The following is a 21110-nucleotide window of genomic DNA, read 5'->3' on the forward strand; positions in this document are numbered from 1 at the left end:
CCCCCACCCCCACCCCTCCTCCTCCTCCACCTCCACCCCTTCTATCCTGAGGGGAGGATAAAGAGATGGGGATCGTGTGTGCATGTGTGCGTGTGTGTGTGTGTGTGCGTGCCGTATGTGTGAGTGTAAGGTGGTGGTATACAGGGAAGGGGGGGTTGCATTTCTCATTTCCCAGCTGTGCCTCTCTCACACAACTGCCCCCCCCCCACCCCTCCTCCTTTTCCTCCTCATCCCCTACACCTCTCCTTCTTCCTATCCTATGCTTCTCTCCTCCGTCCTTCCCTTCATCCGTCCCTCTGTCGCTCCCCTCTCCTCTTCACACCGGCTTCGACTCTAGGGAGGGGAAAGCAAAAGAAGCTCACGGACACGCGCGCACACACACCGATTGTCACACACAGATAGGGGCTGTCCCATCCTGCTGGAACTTAAACAATCACACACACACACCACAAGTGATACAAGCGCCCCCTTGGTCAAGGCCATGCACAGGCAAGACAAACATATACATATAAATGCCCTGCTTTACACACACATAACACACACACACACACACACACACAGACATTATGAGTGAGACCAGCCATTCACCATCACCGCATCTCAGCAGCGTTGGAGTATTTGAAGTATTTCTAATTTCCTCTCATCTCACTCTCTTCCTTTTTCTCTCCAATGACTTCCTGCACTATCCTCTCTCTTGTTGCATTCATCTACCTTCGAACGCCTCTCCACCCCCTCCCCTCTTCTTTCTTTTCTCTACCTCCCTTGCCAGGCCTCTCTCTCTCTCTCTCTCTCTCTCTCTCCCTCTCTCTCTCTTCTACTCTGTGTATTGATTTTGCTATAAGCAGTGTCCCGTTTGCGACAGGTTAGCACAGGCAGACAAAGGCAGACTTCATCAACCAGCGTTAAACACAGGAGCCACGTCCTCAATAATCACTCCATCACACAAAAGACGGCGAGAGAGAGAGAGGGAGAGAGAGGGGAGAAGGCGGAGACGAGCATGTAGAGAGTATTGACGGATCGCGAGGAGAACTGACGAGGAAGAAAAGGTGTTGGGAGTATTTTCAAGGTTGTCTTTGTGTGTTTTCTTTCATTTGTAGGAAATGTGAGGAAATATTCCACCGCCTGGATCAGATTCATGCATGCGCACATAAACAAACTCGTCTTATGTCTTGAAGTGTATGATTTTGTTCCCTTCCTCTTTGTTGAATTTGTCTTTTTTTCCCTAAGAAGCACTCAAGCCTGTTTCATTAAAACTTGGCACTTGACACATGCATAAGTTTGAAGGATGTTCAGTGCAACACCGGCTCCAATTAGTATCTTATTAAATTTTTTTGGTTGGTTCCAAAGGAGGAATTTTCTTCTACTAACCTCATTATAATAGCGAGTGTATGTGGACTTTGCTGATCTTTTTGTATGAGTGTGTGTGTGTGTGTGTGTGTGCATGCATGCGTGTGCATTTATCTGTGTGTGTGTGTGTACGCAGACAGTTTTCATCTCCACTTAATCTCCAGCTCCTAATTCAGAGTGTACATTGAGCCGCCTAATAGGATGTGACTGGAGCGCCTGCTGCAGCACTAGCCAGCTAGCCGCTAATGAGAGGGCCGCCACAGCCGGGGAATCAAAGCGCTTCATCAGCACTCCTAATTACTGTAAACCTCGTTAGCCGGCTGGAGAGCTAACATCTGCTCTCGCTAACAAAGTACATCCAAATATAACGCAGACCTGGACCTGGTGTGCCCATGTGAGAATCAAAAGACCACGCTGCTACCACACCCAGTGGTTTCATTGTTCTAGTCTGGGTTGAAATTGTAAAAAAACAGTAGAGGTGGTTTGTTTTTGCCCATTACCTGTGGTTACAAAAGGCCTGTCTGTGATGTTCAATAGTACACTGAGGTCTGAGGGTGCTAATGTTGCCCATCTATGAAGCAGCAGGTGTGTGGACAGCAGGTTTCCATGTAGCTCTGTCTGTTTGCCCGCTCACCCCCTTCTCTATCTCTGATCAAAGCACTTCCTTTCAACCCCCCTCGCCACCTTCTGCTGTTCCTCTCTTCCTCCTCCACCTCCCCTTGGCCTCCACCTTCTCCCCCCCCGACCATAATAATTTGACTGATGATTACACTTGTCACTCAAGGCAGCATGTGGCCAATTAGGAAGAGGGATGATGGGGAGGGGAATGGCGAACAGGTTGTGATGAAAGGTGGAGGGGGGTGGGGGCAGGAAATTTGGGTTACAACTTTTCATTGCTTTTTCCACTCAGGTAGCCTTTTAGCTCTTAGTTGTGGGGGAAACAAATATTCTTACACTCTCTTGGCCACTTCAGTATCTCTCCATGTTCCGGGCTAATCACAGACTCATTTAAAGTCACTTTTGTACACTACCTCTGACTGGTGGTTAAGAGTGCGACCGCAGACTAGGCTTTTATGGGCCTTAATGTGTCCTACAGACACTTTGGCAACCAGGCTGCTGCTGCCAAGGATGCGGGTAGAGAGAGAAAGAGAGAGAGAGAGAGAGAGGGAGCACAGGACATATAAGGCCAACAGCCATGGCGACTTAACCAGGCTGAAAAAAGGGGGAACGAAAGAGGATGAAAGAAGAGGGAGGGAGAGGGACGTGCACAACAAAATGGACAGAACACGGGAGCGTCAAAAGAAAGGGGAGAGAGAGGTCACTTAGTCACTCCTTCGGCACCCCCCGCTCGGCGCCTCCTCCCTCGTCCCCTTTACAAGCAGACAAAGGGACAGAGGGGTGCAGCCCTTGTACAGAAGAAGGAGGGGTTTACGCCTCCCTCTGTCACCCCCCTTTCTCTTTGCTCTTTAATATTTACAGACAAACAGTGAATATTGTTGTTATGGATAGATGCAGGTAGAAAAGGGAGCCCAGATGGAGTAATTAGCAACACACTAGAGGTGGATCAAAATCTAAAATATGAACCATGCATAGGATTTTTTTTAAAGTTTAATATCAATTATGTGTCATTTTTTTGTTAACTCTTGAGTATTTTTAATATCCTGGCACTTTGCTTTCACAAGCAATGAGAAAAAGAGTGGGACTGCACTTATAAAAGAAAGGCAGAGTAAGAGAGATTGCACAAGGGAATGAGAGGGAGAAGAGGTGGTGGAGTACAACAGATTAATTTCAGAACAGAGAGCTCCTGCCAAGAGAAGGGTGGAGAGCAGGAAGGATAGAGGGGATAAAGAAAAGAGAAAATGCAGAGAAGAGAAAGAGAGGAGGGAGATTAAACATGCATTCAACTCTCTCAAAAGGGCTGCGCTGCTTTTGGAGAGTCTCCGTTGTGGATGTGTGTGTGTGTGTGTGTGTGTAAGCACTCCAGTGGGTGCATTTGCGATGATGTGACATTGCTTATAGCAGACATGTTCGCTGCCTCCCACTCAAAACCCGATCGCTAAGCACTCTCATCCACCCTCACAGTGAAGGACAGCAGTGGAACCCCAAAGGTTAATAGGACCCCTTCATTACCATAAATCTTATCAGCTAAATGAAATGGAGAGACGGACCCCTGATTTAGTCGTCCGCTCTTCTGGGCTAAGGGGAGACACCCAATCAAACCTCGGGATTTTATTGGTCTTTTTTATTATCTAAATGTACTGGCACATGAGCGGGGTGCCAGAGGTGACAGCCTGCGGCAATCAACAACCAAAAAAAAAAAGGAAAAAAAAGACAGTGGCTGGCGAAAACACATTGTTGGTCTGTTTATGAGACCACATTCATCTCTGCAAAATAAGATTGTCCAGATGTTGCATGGTTTGCTACGAAGAAATGCACAAAGCTTTTGGACCGTCTGACCAGGGGAATGTAGGGAGTCTGCAGCCGTGCTCTGTTTGTTTGAATAAATCAGGCAGTCTTGGGTGAAAAAATATCACTAAAATCAGCTAATCAAGTGTTCAATACGGTCAGCGGGAGTTCAAATACTTGTTTTGACTGCCTAGTCTGATGCAGGTGATTGGCGACATGTGGCGAAGCCCACTCCAACCCTGATCACAGCCAGGCCATCACTGGCCAAAAAGTCCTCACAAACACACTCAGAGCGCAGGGATGTCCCCCCCACGTAGAGGTCAAGTATGCTCGAGTTCGCAGTGTGTGCATCATATGTTATTGAAAGAGAGAGAAAGGCAACGAGAAACACACAGAGAGAGGTCCAAATCAATACCCAGAATGGAGTCAGGTGGTTTGTATGTGTTTATTCCTGTTGATGTGTTGATTAACTGCCCACACACACACGCCCACGCATGCACACACACACTCCGTCTATTCCTCCCTGTGTGTGTTCTCCAGGTGATAGGTCTGATTAAGTGGCCTGCTCACCCGGCCTCTGATTAGGACTAATGATGGGCTGTATTTCAGTGGACAGAGTGAACAAGTGCCCAAAATTATTCCTCAGAGTGCGAGTCCGTGTACGTGCGTGGGTGTGCCAGTATGATAAAGCATATGAAGTATAAAGGATAATGTAAATACTGCTCATCAGGCTCTTTAGATGAATACGTTTGTATGATTTTCTTGCTGTGCCCTGCTGTGTGTGCTCCAAGTGTCTTTGTTAGAGTATGCATATTTAAAAGCATATGTGTAAAGGTCATTGTTTGGTGAGAGACCAAGTGTACGTGTGTGTGTGTGTGTAGTAATGGTTATTAATACGCTAATGGATGATGAGGATGTACTGTGTACGTGTGTGTGTCCTGTTCCCCAGGAGAAACTCAATACCACTCACTGTTGCTAATGAGCCGTGGGACCTCATCAGCATTAATACTACATTAGTCTCAAACAACACACACACACATGCACATGCTATATATAAATACAATCTACTGGCGCATATGCACACCTGTGCAAATCCATAAAAAAAAGGGACAACAGTTAATAGGATTAAAAGGAATTTTAAAACGTTGCGTAGTCAACACGGTGTTATTGTTTAGAGACTGGATTTATTTGGATTGATCCAAAACCATGTAACAGGTTTAATTTCTAAATGTAATGTTTCATTTTAAACAGAATATTGTTACTTTAACTACATAAGTACAAGAGCAGGTGCTCAGAAATAATAACAAGCCATCTATTTTCTCGGCAGACAATTTAATATCCTATGATTACTTTTTACAATTTTTCCTGAGGAGTTTTTTTTTTGGTCTAATTACATAAATGCATCAGTTAAACACAGGACGTCACTCTCACTGCGGCTCCTCTGGGCCCCGCCGCATTGTCAAACTGTGTCGTGGGCATCTACGTGAGCCTAATATACGTAAATAGCCGAGCCCATTAGCTCCTGAAGGATTCTGCCGTCAGCCTGCTGCATTCAGAACCCCGTGGCTGGCTCATATACTGCAATCTAATTCTACTACCACAGGGAGAGGAGAGAAGGGAGAGAGAATTGTATTGTGACAGAGAGCAGGAGGGAGTGGGAGGGAAAGGGAAAAGAAGAGGAGAGAGAGGGCTACAGAGAAGGAGAGAGGTAGCTTAATGCAATAAAGCATGTAGTATTGACATCTTTCTCGTGTCTATTGATTCCCCATTATGTTGCTAACAAACCCAGGTTGACATTTTGTCATTTGCAATCATGTTAACACTGCGACTTGCACGCTCCCCTCCACAAACCGATCTATACCTACACACACTAGTTTGCACGTGTGCACACACACATACACACACTTTTTCTCTCTTTCTACAAATGGGTAAGCACATGCATGGTCTCATATCATGTAGCCATCCACGACATGTGCCAGAACCCCATAAACCCCATATACACATGTCTTGAAAGTAGCCAAGAAGCACACACACAGAACTGTAGCCACGATTGATTAATGGATTAAGACTGAACATTTTATTGGAAGACATAAAAACATTGGATTGGCCCCATGTGGTGAGGAAAAGTTATGAGAAATACAAATATCAATATCTGTATGGTTACTGTTGCTCTGTCTTAAATCCAAAAACAGAGATAAAGTGGGTCTAAAATCTGAGGTGTGCGAGTTAGACGCTGTATGGTAGGAGATGGTGGTTAATGGTGTGTGACAGACGGTGCATAGCTGAGATGAACTGAATCTAGGTGTTTGTGGAAGAGTGTGTGTGTGTGTGAGAGAGAGAGGGAGAGGGTAAAAAGCAGACTCTCCTTGATGTCCCATCATATCATATCATATCATATCAAGCCCTGCGCTGTGTGGGAAACCTGCGGTTTCTCCTCTATGTCCCATTAAACTTTCATACACCAGTTAATGCTGATGGCTTCACAAACCATTTTACTACATATACACACACACATAGTTCACATAGCAGTGGTCGTGACGTGTACCTTCACAGACACAATGCCATTAAAAATAGAACAAAACCTGGATCTGTTAGAGGAGCTCGCTATCCAGGTGGAAAACGGTCTAACATGCTTGTTTTATGCTATATGATGGTCCGCCTGATTCATGACTGTGTGTGTGTGTGTGTGTGTGTGTGTGTGTGTGTGTGTTTGTGTGTGTGAGCCCCCACAGGGGTTGTGCATGAGTGCTCGAGGCCTGTTGTAACATGAAAGAGAATGAAAACACAAGGGGCAGAGAAGGGTCAGGTGGGGAGTCAAACACTCCTGCTGTGACCTCTGACCTTGTACAGAGCTCTAACTCAAAAGGAGTCAAGGAGCTCGCAGCAGTCAAAGAGAGAAGTTAACCGACAGCTTGAGTCAAGAGCTCTACAACTCCCCAGGAAAACCCGAGAGGGTGCAAGGTATTCAAATGTGTTGGTGTAGAGGCTGGGGGCTCAAGGACACGGCGACGTCAAGTTACTGAAGACACCTCTGCGGCGTGTCGACTGTGTGTCTCATTTCTGTGACTAAAAACTTTAATGCACAATTCTCGAAGCGCGGTCTCGTTTCAGTCCTGAGATGTTGAACTGACCCCCGGCACCCTTTAAGCGACAAACCCTCTGAGTTTGAAAAGGACAGCACCTTGTACCGTGTTATCAAAATGGACTAAAATCAGCATAGCATTGTAAATCACTGTTATCCCAACATCTAAGGGATCCAGCAGCCTGTGTACACATCCCATCAGTTTGCCTGCTTATTCAGATGCTGGCCCTGGCCCGGGACACTGCAACATAATGGCTCATCCGTGGTTTACTCTCACCTCTCAAGCTCAAACTGGGTTTTCCTCTCCCTCCTCGTTTTTCACTCTGTCATCTACTCTTACTTTCACCCACTTCTCTCCCGCTCTCTCTTTCCACATTTTTTTTTTATCTCATTCTGACATTCGCCATTTTTCAACGTGCGCAGCGCAAAAACTCCTCCTCCCTGATCCCTGCTCCTTCCCCTTGTCCTCCCTCCAACCCCTCTCCCCTCTCTTCCATGTGTATATCTCTAGAGATACGGAGGGTAACAGGTCCCTCTCATCCCTCTGCACTCTTTTTTTTTCTTCTCCTCTTCCCCCTACCGCTATCACCTATCCCTTCACTGTCACACGCTGTGCACTGTTGACTGAGTATGTGGAGTAAGGGTGATGCCTGGCATCTATGAAATCAAATGGGCTTGAACTGATCTGGAAATGAGAGGGGAGCCGTGCACAAGGAGAGAGGGGGGGAATGCCTGGCCTTTTAAGAGCCCATACACCGGTTAAGGTGCACACCAGCCACATTTACGCACCATTACGCCCTCATACACAAGTTGTTCTATGTATATGCATTAGTGAATACTGAGATACGTTGGAAATAAAAGCCCATTGACCTGGTGTGATATATTCCCCCACTCCCCTGGACTCTGCAGTCCTTCAGTGTGCACACAGAGGACAGAAAACACATTAGAGCCAGCGCATCCTTCCCTCTCCAAAGATGTAGTGGGGGGGTAAAAAGGGGCTGAGCAGCTGTTGCATGTCTGAAGCTGGACTGAGCTGGAGCTCTCTCACAGCGACAGTCAGTGACACAGTGAAGCCAGCCTGGCTGCTCCCACCATGCGTCCTTTTTATTCCGCTTCAGCGCAGATGAAACGCAGACGGCGCCCCAGCCGGCACCCTCCTCCTCCTCCTCCCCCCTCCCTGACTCCACACTCCCTCTGCTCCTCCGCTTTCAAGCATGCAGCAGCCGAGCAGCAATGGGACAGAGCGATGTAGTCAGTCAATGGAAGTCTATTTCCAGGGGTGTTTACAAAGATGCGAGCCTAGTCCTCTAACCAACATGCAAAGTCAGAGCAAAAAAATAAAGCAGTGGATCAGAGATGTTCGCCAAGCTCAAAGAAATTATCTACAAGAATAAAACACAATAGCAAAACATTATGAAATAAAACGAATAGAGAATATCGGTGTTTTCTCTCTCTCCTCTCGTACATTCGTACTCCTCCGTGCACCTACTCTCTCCTTCTATCTCCCCCTCTCCCTGCTTCCACCGGCCCAGGAATCGATCTCCACAGGATCGATAAGTTGGCATGAATATTCCCTGCCTGCCGAGAGTCTAGTTGGGGAGAGACGGAGGCTGAGGCTCAGGCGCAGGCAGTGGAGGAGAGGTGAAGGATGGGGACGGAGACGGGAGAGGAGAAAATACTCGGAGAAAAAGGAACATAGGCGACGTGGAAACGAACCAACACGCGGGTGGAAGAGTGGCGCATCGCTCCACAGAATCGGACAGCCAAAAAAAAAAAAAAAAAAAAAAAAATGGACATTTTTACGCAATTAATTTTCAATGAGTCTGGACTCTCCAGCGCGCTCAGGAAAGCTTCTTTGATCTGAACAACCGTCCCGCAAGTGTAAAGGACTCTGTTAAAGAAAGCCTCCAAACGGAGCCGGAGGAGTGTGTGTGTGTGTGTGTGTGTGTATTTGTGTGTAAGTGGGTGTGTGCGCCGATAGCTCTCCCCGCTGCAAGTGCATCGGCACCGAAGCAAGGCGGGGCGGGTCTGCATGGCCGAATCTGACCGACATGGAGGATGTGTAGCAGGGAGAAAAAATGATGTCTTACCGGAGTTGGAGCGGAGAGCCAGAGGGGACTTGAGACGCCAGGCGTTGAGGTCAGGGGCAGTTCTCTGAAACACGAACGGCACCGGCAAGGGAACAAACATGATCTTCCTCCGGCTTCTTGTTTTGATGCAAATAATGTGACAGAAGTACTGTAATAAGCTCTGTCCTCTTCTGAAGCTTCTGTGTCTTCGTCCGTTTCTCTGGTAGACAGCTTTGGGGAATTATTTGGTATGGAGAGCTCACAACATTCGCCGTTAGGTGTGTACACATGTAGCCCAGCTGCGCACTTTTATTTACATGTGTGGATGTCGACTGGTTGCCGGCATTAGTTTTGGTGTAAATGTGCATAGAACATATATGTAAGGATGGTCCCTTGAGTGCAGCAGTACAGCTTACAGTCCAGACTGAACACACAGACGGATAGACAGGAGAGCAGACCTCACTTCTACACTGCTACAGGAAAAAGTTGTGTTACAATTACAGGCCTATTGTAGTAGTTTTAGAATAAAAGGCTGTGTGTCACCTGTCTGCCGCTGATGCACCTGCGTCTCTGTTACCTTTGCACTGCTAAAGCGTTCTCCTTGAGTAAACATAGAGGCCCCGGGGAGCTTTTTTTTTTTTTTTTTTTTTTTTTAATCCTCTCTCAGCAGTAATGTTTCCTATAGGTGTGAAAAAGGCATGAGAACAGTCGCTAGCCTACTCCTGTAGCATCACTGGCCCGGGCTTAGCTTTGGTATTCGCTTTGCAATTTAAAACACCACCAAGAAATGATGATACATAGAAACAGACAAGGCTGTGTGTGTTTTCTTCTTCTTCTTTTTTCTTTAAAAAAAAAAAAGAAGGCCAGCAGAAGTTATAAAGTCTTATTTGGATTTCTCTGGTAGTATTTGGTTTGATCTATTGTATTTGGTCTCTAGCTTGCACGCGCTCCTTCTCCTCTCTCCTCTTTGCATGGAGGCTACATTCATCCGCTCGCGCGACAACAACAACAGAAAAAGCAGCGGATCAGCGTCACGAGCACATTTAAGAACAGCTTCATTAAAGGCGATCATCAACAAATAAATAAACAAGTGGCGGCGGTGGAGGTGGTGGGGGGGTAGGTAGGTAGGTGGTGGGTGGTGGTGGTGGTGGTGGGGGAAAAGGCTGCACGCACACACACGCGCGCGCACACACACACACACACACACACACACACGCACACAAACACAACGCGCGCGCTTGGCCCTGACGCTCCTCCTCCCTCGCGCTCTGTCACAAGGCAGTAATTAAAACGCAATCAATCGATAAATAAATAAATAAATGCAGCGAATAAATAAATAATTTAAGATAAAAATAAATAAATAAAATATACTGAAACGCGGAGAGGGGGGAAAAAAAACAAAACAAAAAAAACAACGGAAATTAAGGAAAGCGTATAGAATCCGGTTCTGGTCTCCCGTTTTATCGGAACACTTGCCTATCTCCGTCCATCCGTCTGTGTGTCTTTTTTGTCTGTCTGTTTGTCCCCGTTATTATTTGGGAACCCCAATAGCTCATTCGACCCGGCTCCCTCCAGGATTGTAGCGATCTGCCACTAGGCTGGCCGCAACATTGAGGCGAGAGAGGACCCGCTACTACTCACACATCACCACCCCACCCCCGCACCTCCCTCCAACCCCCTCCCTCCATCCCTCCCCTCCTTCTCTCTCCACCTCCCACCCACCCACCCACCTACCCCCGCCCCCCCACCACCACCACCACATCTCCCTCGTTTTCACTACCGCTGCAAAAGGTATCCTGTATTGATTTCTGGATTTTTTCCCCCCTCTTAATAATACCGACTATAATGATGCCAATGGTGATCAGTGCATTACCACCGGCCTGCTTGAAGAAGTGATGAAGACCCGACAAGAGAATCCATGGATACCTCAAGGTGCTTAACGTTAATACCTACCAGGGTACCCAGCATGCACACTATTAAGTTATCTCATGGCTGCTGCTTTTAATAAGCCCTCCTGAGCGGACGAGGGTGTATCATTAGGTTATGCAGATATAGGAAGACAAGAGCGACCACTGCTGTTCCGAGAAATATGAAGCTTGGTTTGCAGCCTGAAAGTACACAAACCAGTGCAAACTCACACATGCACTACAGTTTTTTTTTTAATGTTTGCATTTTAAATTCTATTTATTCTATTTATGTGCACACAAGTTGCAAATAAAACACATAAGAGAGCACAGGTGTCAGGGGAGGATGAGGTGATTACCACCTCCCTCCTCATCCTCCTCGCTCCTGGTTCTTGTTTCCTTGATCCCGGCCACGCATGCCGGCCTCCCCCCAGCATGCCTCCTCTCCTCTCCTCTCCTCTCCTCTCCTCTCCTCTCCTCTTGCCCTCTCCTCTCTTACTGCACCGACATGTTACACGCTGTCAATTACAGGCCAGCATCAGTCAACGCCGGGCGCTTACACACCAGATTATTGTCGATATAGATTTTTAAATAGAAAAATCTATACCTTAAACATCGCAGTCAATACGGGCAAATCAATAGGAATGAGCGAGCTCTTGCTTCTGTAGGGCCTGCGAGCCCCAACATCCCGCAGGACTGTTTATAACCGCACTCACTTACTGCTGCGGGTGATTAGGCTTGTTTTAATGGAAATTGCTCATAAAATAAATGATTTTGCTCTCATCACCAGTCTTGTCATTCTCTCTCAGTCATCAGCAGACAGATATGTTGTCCAGGAATGTGAGCTGCACACTAAAACTGGCATATTCTTAATTATGAAAAATGTGCCATCCTCTGTAGTAGACAACCAGGTTTTATTGTCCTTCTCCCTCCGCTTCACGTATGACAGATGACATCCGCAGGTCCAATGAGAGAGAGGAGGGGAAAAGAGGAGCAAGAAGAGGAGGACAGAGAGGAGAGGAAAGAGGGAGAGAGATGGAGAGCAAGGGAGGGATGAAGGAGAGGAGAGGGGGAAGAGCTGATGGAGAGGAGGAAAAGCGGGGGAGGCAAATGAGAGAAGGAGGGGAGAAGGGAGGTGAGGCAAGAAGAGGAGAGAGGAGAAAGAAGGAGGGAAGGGAGAAGTGACTAGTTGTCCTTCAAAGACCCCCTTCTCTCCACAGAGGGAGCCATGCGCGCCCCCTTTCCCTCCTCCCTACACTCCTTCCAGACAAAAGCAATTATTTCTTGTAGAATGTAGTGTGGTTGTGCGCGTCTGTGGAAGAGAGGAATGGAGGGAGGGTGTGTGAGATTGAAGGAGGGGAAAATAAGATGGTGTTGGAGGGGTAGCGGAGGATGGGGAGGTGAGGAGGAGGAGGAGGAGGTGGTGAAGGAGGAGGAGAAGAAGAAGGAGGAGGAGGAGGGATGCTAGCACCTACAGCATCCAACCCCTTCGTCCTCCACGCACTCTTCTGACCAAACTCTTCTTTTCCTTCCATCTGACACGGCCGCAGAAAGGCAACATAAGAGAAGACTACACACTTGTAAAAAAAACACCTGAGCGTGAATTCACATACAGGATGTTTGACGGCCATTATCCTGCAATAGATGTTACACCTTAAAAACTTTGAAGGTAGAAACAAACTCTCCTTTTCTTTCTCTGACTGGCTTTCTCTCTCTCACACACACACAGGTCGACAAGTTGACAAGTAAAATACACAAACACAGAGAAAGGCTGTGATACCCGGAGATGACATCTATCTCGCGTATCTTTGAGTCTGTCCATCTGCTTCTAGGACAGACCGCCTAAATTCAGAAGACTGCCCCCCTGAGCGTGCGTCTTGCTTGGTGCCTATAGGGCCCCTGCAGCGACCTGGTCCCTACAGTTTAATTCCCCAAGGACCCAGAGAGACCCATGGGCCCAAAGAGGGAGACAGAGAGAGAGAGAGAGGGTAAGGAACACAGAGAAAGAGAGGGTAGGACACAGACAGAGAGAGGGAGAGAGAGAGAGAGCTCCCCTGGGGAGGCCGATCCAGCCAATAACCCCTGCTGGACCGCTCTCATTGGGGGCCCACATGGTCCTGATTGTCCACCTCCCTCCCCTATCAAGCCTCCCAATCCATACAGAGATATATAGCTGGTTCCATTGTTTTCTAGGCTGTATCTTCCCCCTGCTGTATTGAAAAATGCTCTTCCAAAATTGTCTCTCTCTCTTTGTCTCTATTTTTTCAGATAGAGAAATACTGTAATGGATGTAACATTGGATACTAGCAGCAAAGTCCACTGATTAGGGATGAGTATTGTACATTTGATGTATACTTTTTTTATCGTCACAGAAATTAAACAAAAGTGCTCTTTCTAAACCTGTATTTTCTTTCTGGATAAGACTTTATATAATTATTTTCAATATGACTGACACAGCGTTTACATTTCTAGCACTTTCAGCATGTCCACATCACGCTTTTGCAACTTACTGCTTTTACTAAAAATCATACACATTTTGAAATGTGTCATGATGTCAGATTGCCAATATTTATCTATCTGATACTTTTTAAAAAGAGTTTGGGACGAGTTAGAGTAGGAACTTTATTAATTATGAATTTGCTCATAATGGCAAATATACTTTGTCATATTTGTTAACATATGGAAATCCTGTAAATGACCTGTTATTTTATTACATCTCTTTCACCTGATCATTAATGTATGAAATTTAAAAAGTTAATAAAATGTTGCAATCTTTGCTTTTCTTTGTATAATTGTCAAATGAGAACAATTATTAACAACTTATTTATTGTCATTTATATTCATTTTATGTTTACAATTATTTATCAGTAAAGATCAAATGTAATTTAATATAAAATGTATTATTATTTATAATAATAATAATAATTATTATTATTATAATGATAATAAAAAGAAATGTTAGCATGCTTGTTAAAATATTTGCAGATGATGGTTTAGTGTCATGGTTTTTCTCTCCTGCACTTGTTACAAACAAATTTATTCATAGAAAACAATTTGTTCAATTCTTCACCACCACATGTTTTCCATGTCATGTGCTGTAGGTTAGGATGTGGCATGAAATATTTATCCAATCAGAAAGAGCCAGAAGCATCCTTAGGCTATACATTAGTCATAACATGAGCCATGCATTAGTCATATAGTTTATTGCACTCTTGGTAATTGCCTGTTATTTCACGTTGAATGATTGATTTGACTGGTGGAACACACAGTGTTTGAATATTGAACAAAATTATTTTTATTGTAAACGATGCAGAAGAAGAAGAAGAAGAGGCAGCAGCGGGTTCAAACTGAGAAATGACTCTTTTGCCTCCACGAAACAGTGTTTATCTATCAGACTGTGTGTGTGTGTGTGTGTAAATTATCTGTGTGTGTGTGCTCGTGCAGTTGCTTCTTGTGCTCCTTTCTGTGTGTGCGTGTGTGTGACCTAGCTCATCCGCGGGTGTTCGCATCCATGTCATGGTCGTAGTTAAATGGTGATGTCATGTTGACAAACGAGCTGGTTGAATTAAATTCTCGCTCATCAATAACGGCGTCGGTCGGGAATCAATAGCAGCCAACAGTGGCGTTACTGGCTGTGTCAGCGGCCTAACAAGGCCCTATTAGAATGGACAACGCTCTCTCACTGTCGCCGCGTCCCATCTCAACCCAGCAGCACGAAGGGACCAACGCACTCTTCTCATATCCTCTCTGCACACACACACACCAGTAACACGCAGCAAAATGCAATATTCGCATAAAGCCATGCTCTGACATGATGTATAGATTTGTCAAGATAATATGGATATGATGCATGGGCTTTTATGAGGTTTGTTTGCGTTGGTGTCTTTGCAAGTGCGTGCGTGTATGTGTGGGTGTGTGGGTAAATATTGTTTGTGCATTTTGGTTAGTGCCAATGGCAAGGTTGTGCAGGCAAGCAGGCAGAGTTCAGATCCAACCAAGATTCAATCAGTTCAAGAAAACACACATGTAGGAGAAGAAAAAGTGAGCTGTGAGTGTGTGTATGTAGATGTCAATGCCAATTCACAGCCACACACAAAAAAAGTCCCACATGCGCAGCAAGAGTGATAAAACTTAACTTCAGTAACACGCTCACACACACAGATACACATGTTGAGGCAGAAAATACAACAAGACAGACACACAAAGCACGTCTGCACACCACTATCTTCCTTTCACTCCCTGCATCCCTACTCTCGCTTTCCTTTAGCATACAAGCAGCTGATCCAGCTAAAGCCCTTGTTCTTTCTGTATTCCTTGTCTTTTTTATTAGTTTTTATTAACTTTGCCTCCCTCTCTCTGTCAGCACTCTCAATAATCAATGCTGATATATTGCCAATATCCAGCTCAGTCCCTCGTGCCATCTTTCACTGAGGCTCTGTTATTGGGGGAGATTGGCCCAATAATAATGATATTTATTATAGATATTTATTATCTGGGTTTGTGGCAGTGCTGCAGACGCACCCTGCTGAAGACTTACATGCCGGCAAACTCACCTCACAGACACATAAACGCACACGTCCACATATACACACAATCTCTCTGGGGCTCTTTAATTTACACTGGTAATATCAGGCGATTATTCCCCATACAGATAGCGCAGGGTTATCAGCAGTGTTAGCGCACGGTGGCCCATAACCATCTATGTATTCACTCAACATTATAGAGTCCACTGCACCTGTGTGTGTGTGTGTGTGTGAATGTGTGTGTCAAGCCGAAGGTTCACCTATGGCTGCCTACCGGTGCTGAGCAGTGTTTAGAAGCCAAGGGAGGGTTGATGGGAGGGGTCAAGATTCAAACAGCGCTTGGTCAGGGGAGGGGATGCAGGAGAGAGAGGACTGGACAATCTGGCCTCTCGCCCTCCACCACCACCACCACCACCCCTCCTCCTCCTCCTCCTCCCTACATATACACACACACATACATACACGCACTCTCCAACCCCCCCAGGCCTCATCTACACCCCCTCCATCCCCTCCAGTAGCCAGGGCCCCAGACGGTAATCCACCCCAGTGCTCCTCATCCTTTCATGTATTGATTTCCTCTCCTGCGCCACGGTTACATGTCGCACCCACGTCATTGGGTCCCGGCTGCTTCTGCTACCATCCCCTCCCCTCTCTGCCTCACCCGTCCACCCACCCACCCTTACCCCCCCCACACACACACCCCTCCTCACACACACACCACCACCATCTTCAACAACAACAACAACTAAAAGAGGAGGGTGTGAGTGGGGTGGGGGGGATTGTACACCCCAACCCATCCAGGGGAGAGAAAGACAGAGGGGAGGAAAAAGAGTGGGAGGGGGGCTAAAGGGAGGAAAAAGAGGGCAGATAAAGCACTGCAGTATTTCAGCAAAGCAACCAGCATTTTACAGGGATAGAAACAAACAGGAGAAGATGGAGAGAGAAATAGGAGGAAAAAAAATCTGCCCCTGGGGGTTGCAGAGGATATTGTGGAAATTATCAGAGTGCGACACACGCTGGAAGTCCATGGCGAGAGATTTATTTCGAATTTGTCTTTGACAGTGAAATTCATCACTGAGTAGGCCTGTATCTGCTCTAATTCTATAGACACATTTGGATGAATTCAAGGAGCCATGGTTCTGTTTTGTGACAAAAGGAAATCTCAAAAATCATGAACAGAGTTGTGACGAGTGGCAGATTGATCGACGAGTCAATTGACAGAAGGCTATTCGGAAATAATTTTCATATCGTTTTTGGGTCATTTTCTGAGAAAACATCCCTTCAAACTTCTCACGTGTGAATATTTCCTGTTTTTCTCTGTTTAAACTGAATATCTTTGAGTTCTGGACTCTTGATCAGAAAAAAAATTTGACTTTTGAAGAGGTCACCTCTGACATTTAGGAATTCTGATTCAGATTTTTTGAGGTCACCTCTGACATTTAGGAATTCTGATTCAGATTTTTTTTTACAGATCAAACAGATTTAAAACTCATCATTATCAATAATGAAAACAATTGTTTCAACCTTATCCTTTATCACAATCTCCAATCCAAAAACATACAATCCCAGGTGACTCAAAAGCTCAAATGATCCTGTCATTACTTTATATACATACTTTATATTTAATATTATAACTTTATTTCGGACACTTCAAAGATAAAAGGTCCATAGCACATTAGATAAAACATATATAATATACAATAATAAAAACAGTAAATACATAGCAACACAAATGCAGCTGAAAAGACAGAAATCAACTGACTGTATCCGCATACATGCTCGGGCACCAGTCGTTCCACAGTCTGGATGAAAACCAATATATAATAAAGTGTGTAATTAGGTCAAAACTCAACAAACTTAACATAAACATTGATATGAATTTGTGTTTTTAAACATCCACACATCGATATGTGCTCAAAAGCGTATCTTAGTGTGTGTGTGACATCCCTGAGCCAACGGATGAAGTATGTATGAGACTGCACGCTGGGAGTACGACAGGTCAAGGTTATGTTTTGAGTGTGTATTGGACAAAGTGTGTGTCCGTCTCCGCAAGTGTGTGAAAGGTGTCTGTGAGCCCAAGGACAGCGTATGGTGGTGCGAGCGCCTCACTGTCATGCTGTTGTGTGTGCGCTTGTGTCTCTGTCTCTTGATCATGTGTGTCTATATGTGCATGAGCTGAGAGGGACGTGTGTGTGTGTGTGTGTGTGTGTGTGTGTGTGTGTGTGTGTGTGTGTGTGTGTGTGTGTGTGCTGAGTCTGCAGGTTCCTACTTCTCATCTAAAAAAGCGGTCAGTAAGTATGACCATCAGGCAGTTGGAGCCTTATAGTCTGCGGTTGCCTGCATGTGCGTGCGTGTGCTTGTCCATACGTAATCTTACATGAGTAAAGACACGTATTCTTCATTTATCCATGCATGCACGTGTGTGTGTGTATGTGTGTGTGTGCATGTGTGAGCGCGTGCTGTAAGGCCATCCCTATCACCAGAGCAAACACAGGCCCCATCAATACAAGGCAAACAGCAGCTCGGCCCAGTGTATGCATTTTAAACACTTTATCTCTCATTGTCTAGCCAACACACACTCTGCTATGAAATAATATGTTATTTTACATTTCCTGCAGATGCAAACTGCCCCGAAAGAAAATGTAAACACTGAAAGATTAAGCAAAACACTCTCCTCTGTCAGTATGATCATCATCACTGTCATTGCAAGGTCCACCATCATCATCATCATAATAACGGAGCCATTAAAGAGCACTCTTTGAAACGTTACACAGTACATTTAATGTCACTGCAGCACAGCATCACATTATGTCTGACGATACAGTGTGGAAGTTTTTCCTCTCCATGTTGCTGACAATAGTTGCCTTTTCTTGCTTGCCATTTGAAAGCACTTATCTTAAGTGGATTTACGGAGAGTAAATTGTAATTGCAACACAGTAATGCTACATATGGTCCATATATTGTGTGTTGTGCAAGGCACTCGACGGCACGCTGAGACAGAAAAGCAGCAAATGACTTTAGAAAAGGTTAGCACAATTTGGTCAAGTACGGAGGCTATAAAAAGAAAATGCTATCAACTGAATGTCTGAATTTGAGCCTCAACACTTAAACCAAGAAAAGGTCAGATGCACACACAAACATACAAACAGATGTAAAAAGAAAAAACACGTATGCTCTTGTGCACACTCGAAAGGAGACATAGTTTAGTTCACATGCACACACACACACACACACGCGTGCATTCAAGTCTGCGCAAAGAGACGGCACTCACACACACATACGGACTCGGATACAGCCAATTAGGTCCACCACCTTCAGAGAAACACCAGTGGGCATGTAAGATTCGGAGTCCAGCAGGCCTCTAAAGCCTAACACAGTCATAAGACAGAAATAACACACACATGTCTCCGGTAGACTCTGCAGACCATGTGAAATAGCAAGGCAAAGACAAAACACTCCATTCCATCTCTGACATTTCCAATGTCTATCCCTCATAAACCTCTGTTCACCCATAAAGTGACTCATTCTTCTCAGATGAACATGTTCCATCCGGGCGGCTACCGGGCCGGCAACTCACTGCCAGTCCCTCCTGATGCTTGTTATAATTAGAAAAATATTGATTCTCTTTACGTTTTACAGCTTTTTTCGGCTGGGATACAGCTAGACGAGTTAAAGATAAAAAGGCTTAAATCATGACAATATATTGTATGTTTGGTGGAAGGGTTTAAAAAATCATTTATCCATCGCTGTTTGCTCTTTTGTTTCTTCCCTGCATGTATCTACCTGCGCTGTGACGGGAAGCCGACTTCCCCTCACAGCTCATAACTCTGTTTTCCCTCCTCACCTCCTGCTCTTCTTCTCCTTCTCCTCTTACTCTGTTAATTCACTACACTGTCACCGGTCAGTGTATTTACCTAACACCAATCTCTTTCCTTTTCCCCTCTTCCTCTCTGCTCAGCCCTTTTCTCCATCTCTGCCCCTGCGAACGGTGAGACTGTGTGAGTGAGTGTGCAGGAGATTTAGAGCGGGGATCAATAAGAAATTTAAAAATCAATGCACTTAGCGCCAGGAAATCAATGGGCCTAATCGGGATGCCAATCGGCCCAGTCAAAACAATTAAGAGGGAAGAAAAATGTTTAACAACCTCCTCTCTCTTGCTTACATAGACACAGGGGAGAGAGGGGAAACGGAGAGAGGGGAGACGGAGAGAGGGAGGCCTAAAGAGGAATATCAGAGGCAGACAGAGAGGGATGAGATGGAGTGATATATGGGAAGGAAAGGCTCAGGAGAGAAATCTCAAAGCTTAGACTCAAGGAAAGCCGGACTGGAGGGAGGGGTGGAGAAAGGCACGAAGCAAGGGACAGTAATGGAGATAAAGAACAGTAAAAAAGAAGGATATGATGCAGTGGGGTGACAGTCATGAAGGACAGCAGAGGAGAAAAGGAAAAAGTTGAAAGATGTCCACACTTTTCATATGAATATTTGTTCCAGACAGAAAAAGAAACGTGCAACCCGAATCGAGGGTTACAAATAAGGTTACGGTTTGTGATCAGAAACACAAAAGTAATACCCTCCCTCTGGAAGTGGCGCTTTTTGGTCCATCAAAGGCATCCAAACCAGCTGCTCCCTATGGTCACACACAGTACAGTGTAGCACTCATCTTCAGCCAGACAGCCAATCAACTGACAGCCAAATCGCAAACAACCAACACTTCCAAATCAACGACATAAAAAAAAGAGACATTTCTCTCCCCTGTTGAAGCGTCCAATCGTACCAAATGTTTGTCAGCCCGGGTGCCCAATGAAGAAGCTGGGGTTAAGTGCGGGAAAGGCAGAACGGGTTGGTGGTGGTGGTGGTGGTGGTGGTGGGGGGGCTAATTTGGGGTCAATCAATAGATCTCCCCTCTCTCTATCTTCTGCCTGCTCACCACGCTAAAATCAATGGGAAAGCCAATAGTTCCCCGCCCCAGTGTGGATTAGTGAACACACAACTAATCAGCCAGTCACTGAAACTGACATCTCAGCTATTAACCTATTGATACGGGAGACACGTGTTGAACACACACACACACACACACACACACACAAATACAGAGGCACATTCCTATACAAGCATCTGCTGTAAAGACGAGTGGAATTCCTTCAGTTCTAGACGAACGATCACACATGAAAGCTGCGTTTAAATAGCAGAAGAAAACAATATTGAAAATTAGAAATATTTCCAGATCAACATTGTACGTCTTTGTGCTTCTTTTGCTCGGTGGTGTGGCTGAGAAAGCATCACTCCGAGCAGCAGTGATAAAGCGTTTAACAATTAGACTGACCAACGACTTCGACAATGTCCTCTGATTCCGTCGCCAGGAGCCACTTAGATTTTTTTTTTTTTTCAAGCCTTTCTCTACTCTAACGTCCGACATCACATCACTTCAAATCACGTGCCTCATCTTTTCTCTGGGATCCCTGGCTTTAAGGGTCAAAGGGAGGAGGGGGGGGGGCTCAAAATGACTCTGTGTGGACGCCAGCTTCACTCTAATTCTGGTCTTCAGCCACTGGCCAGCCATCACCAGCCTCCGTTAAGGAAAAGAGGGAGTATGTGTTATGTTTGCTTGTGACATGGTGGCACTCTGCCGGTTCGGGCTGTTAGATAAATCTGCCATATAAAAGAAGATTTTTGAATGACACGTTGTCAAGTTATTGTGGCGATAAACAGATTTCTTTAGTTACCTCTTGATAAAAAAAACACACACAGATGATTTGGGAAACATTTCACAGAGAAGCTG

General features: G+C 45.5%; 1 protein-coding gene across 4 annotated transcripts in view; it reads right to left on the bottom strand.

Annotated features, from left to right (window-relative positions):
• pou2f2b (POU class 2 homeobox 2b) overlaps positions 1-21110 on the bottom strand; it is a 60095-nt gene that overhangs the window by 29058 nt on the left and 9927 nt on the right. The window contains exon 1 of one of the 4 annotated variants that reach the window (XM_019261245.2): positions 8926-10023. The exons of the other annotated variants lie outside the window; for them this stretch is intronic. Coding sequence (XP_019116790.1) covers positions 8926-9025 — 100 coding nt within the window. The 5' untranslated portion in view covers positions 9026-10023. Of the gene's footprint in view, positions 1-8925; positions 10024-21110 lie in introns of those variants that run through there. 4 annotated transcript variants of the gene reach the window in all.

Source organism: Larimichthys crocea, chromosome XVI, assembly GCF_000972845.2.
Source record: "Larimichthys crocea isolate SSNF chromosome XVI, L_crocea_2.0, whole genome shotgun sequence".
Lineage (NCBI taxonomy): Eukaryota > Metazoa > Chordata > Actinopteri > Sciaenidae > Larimichthys > Larimichthys crocea.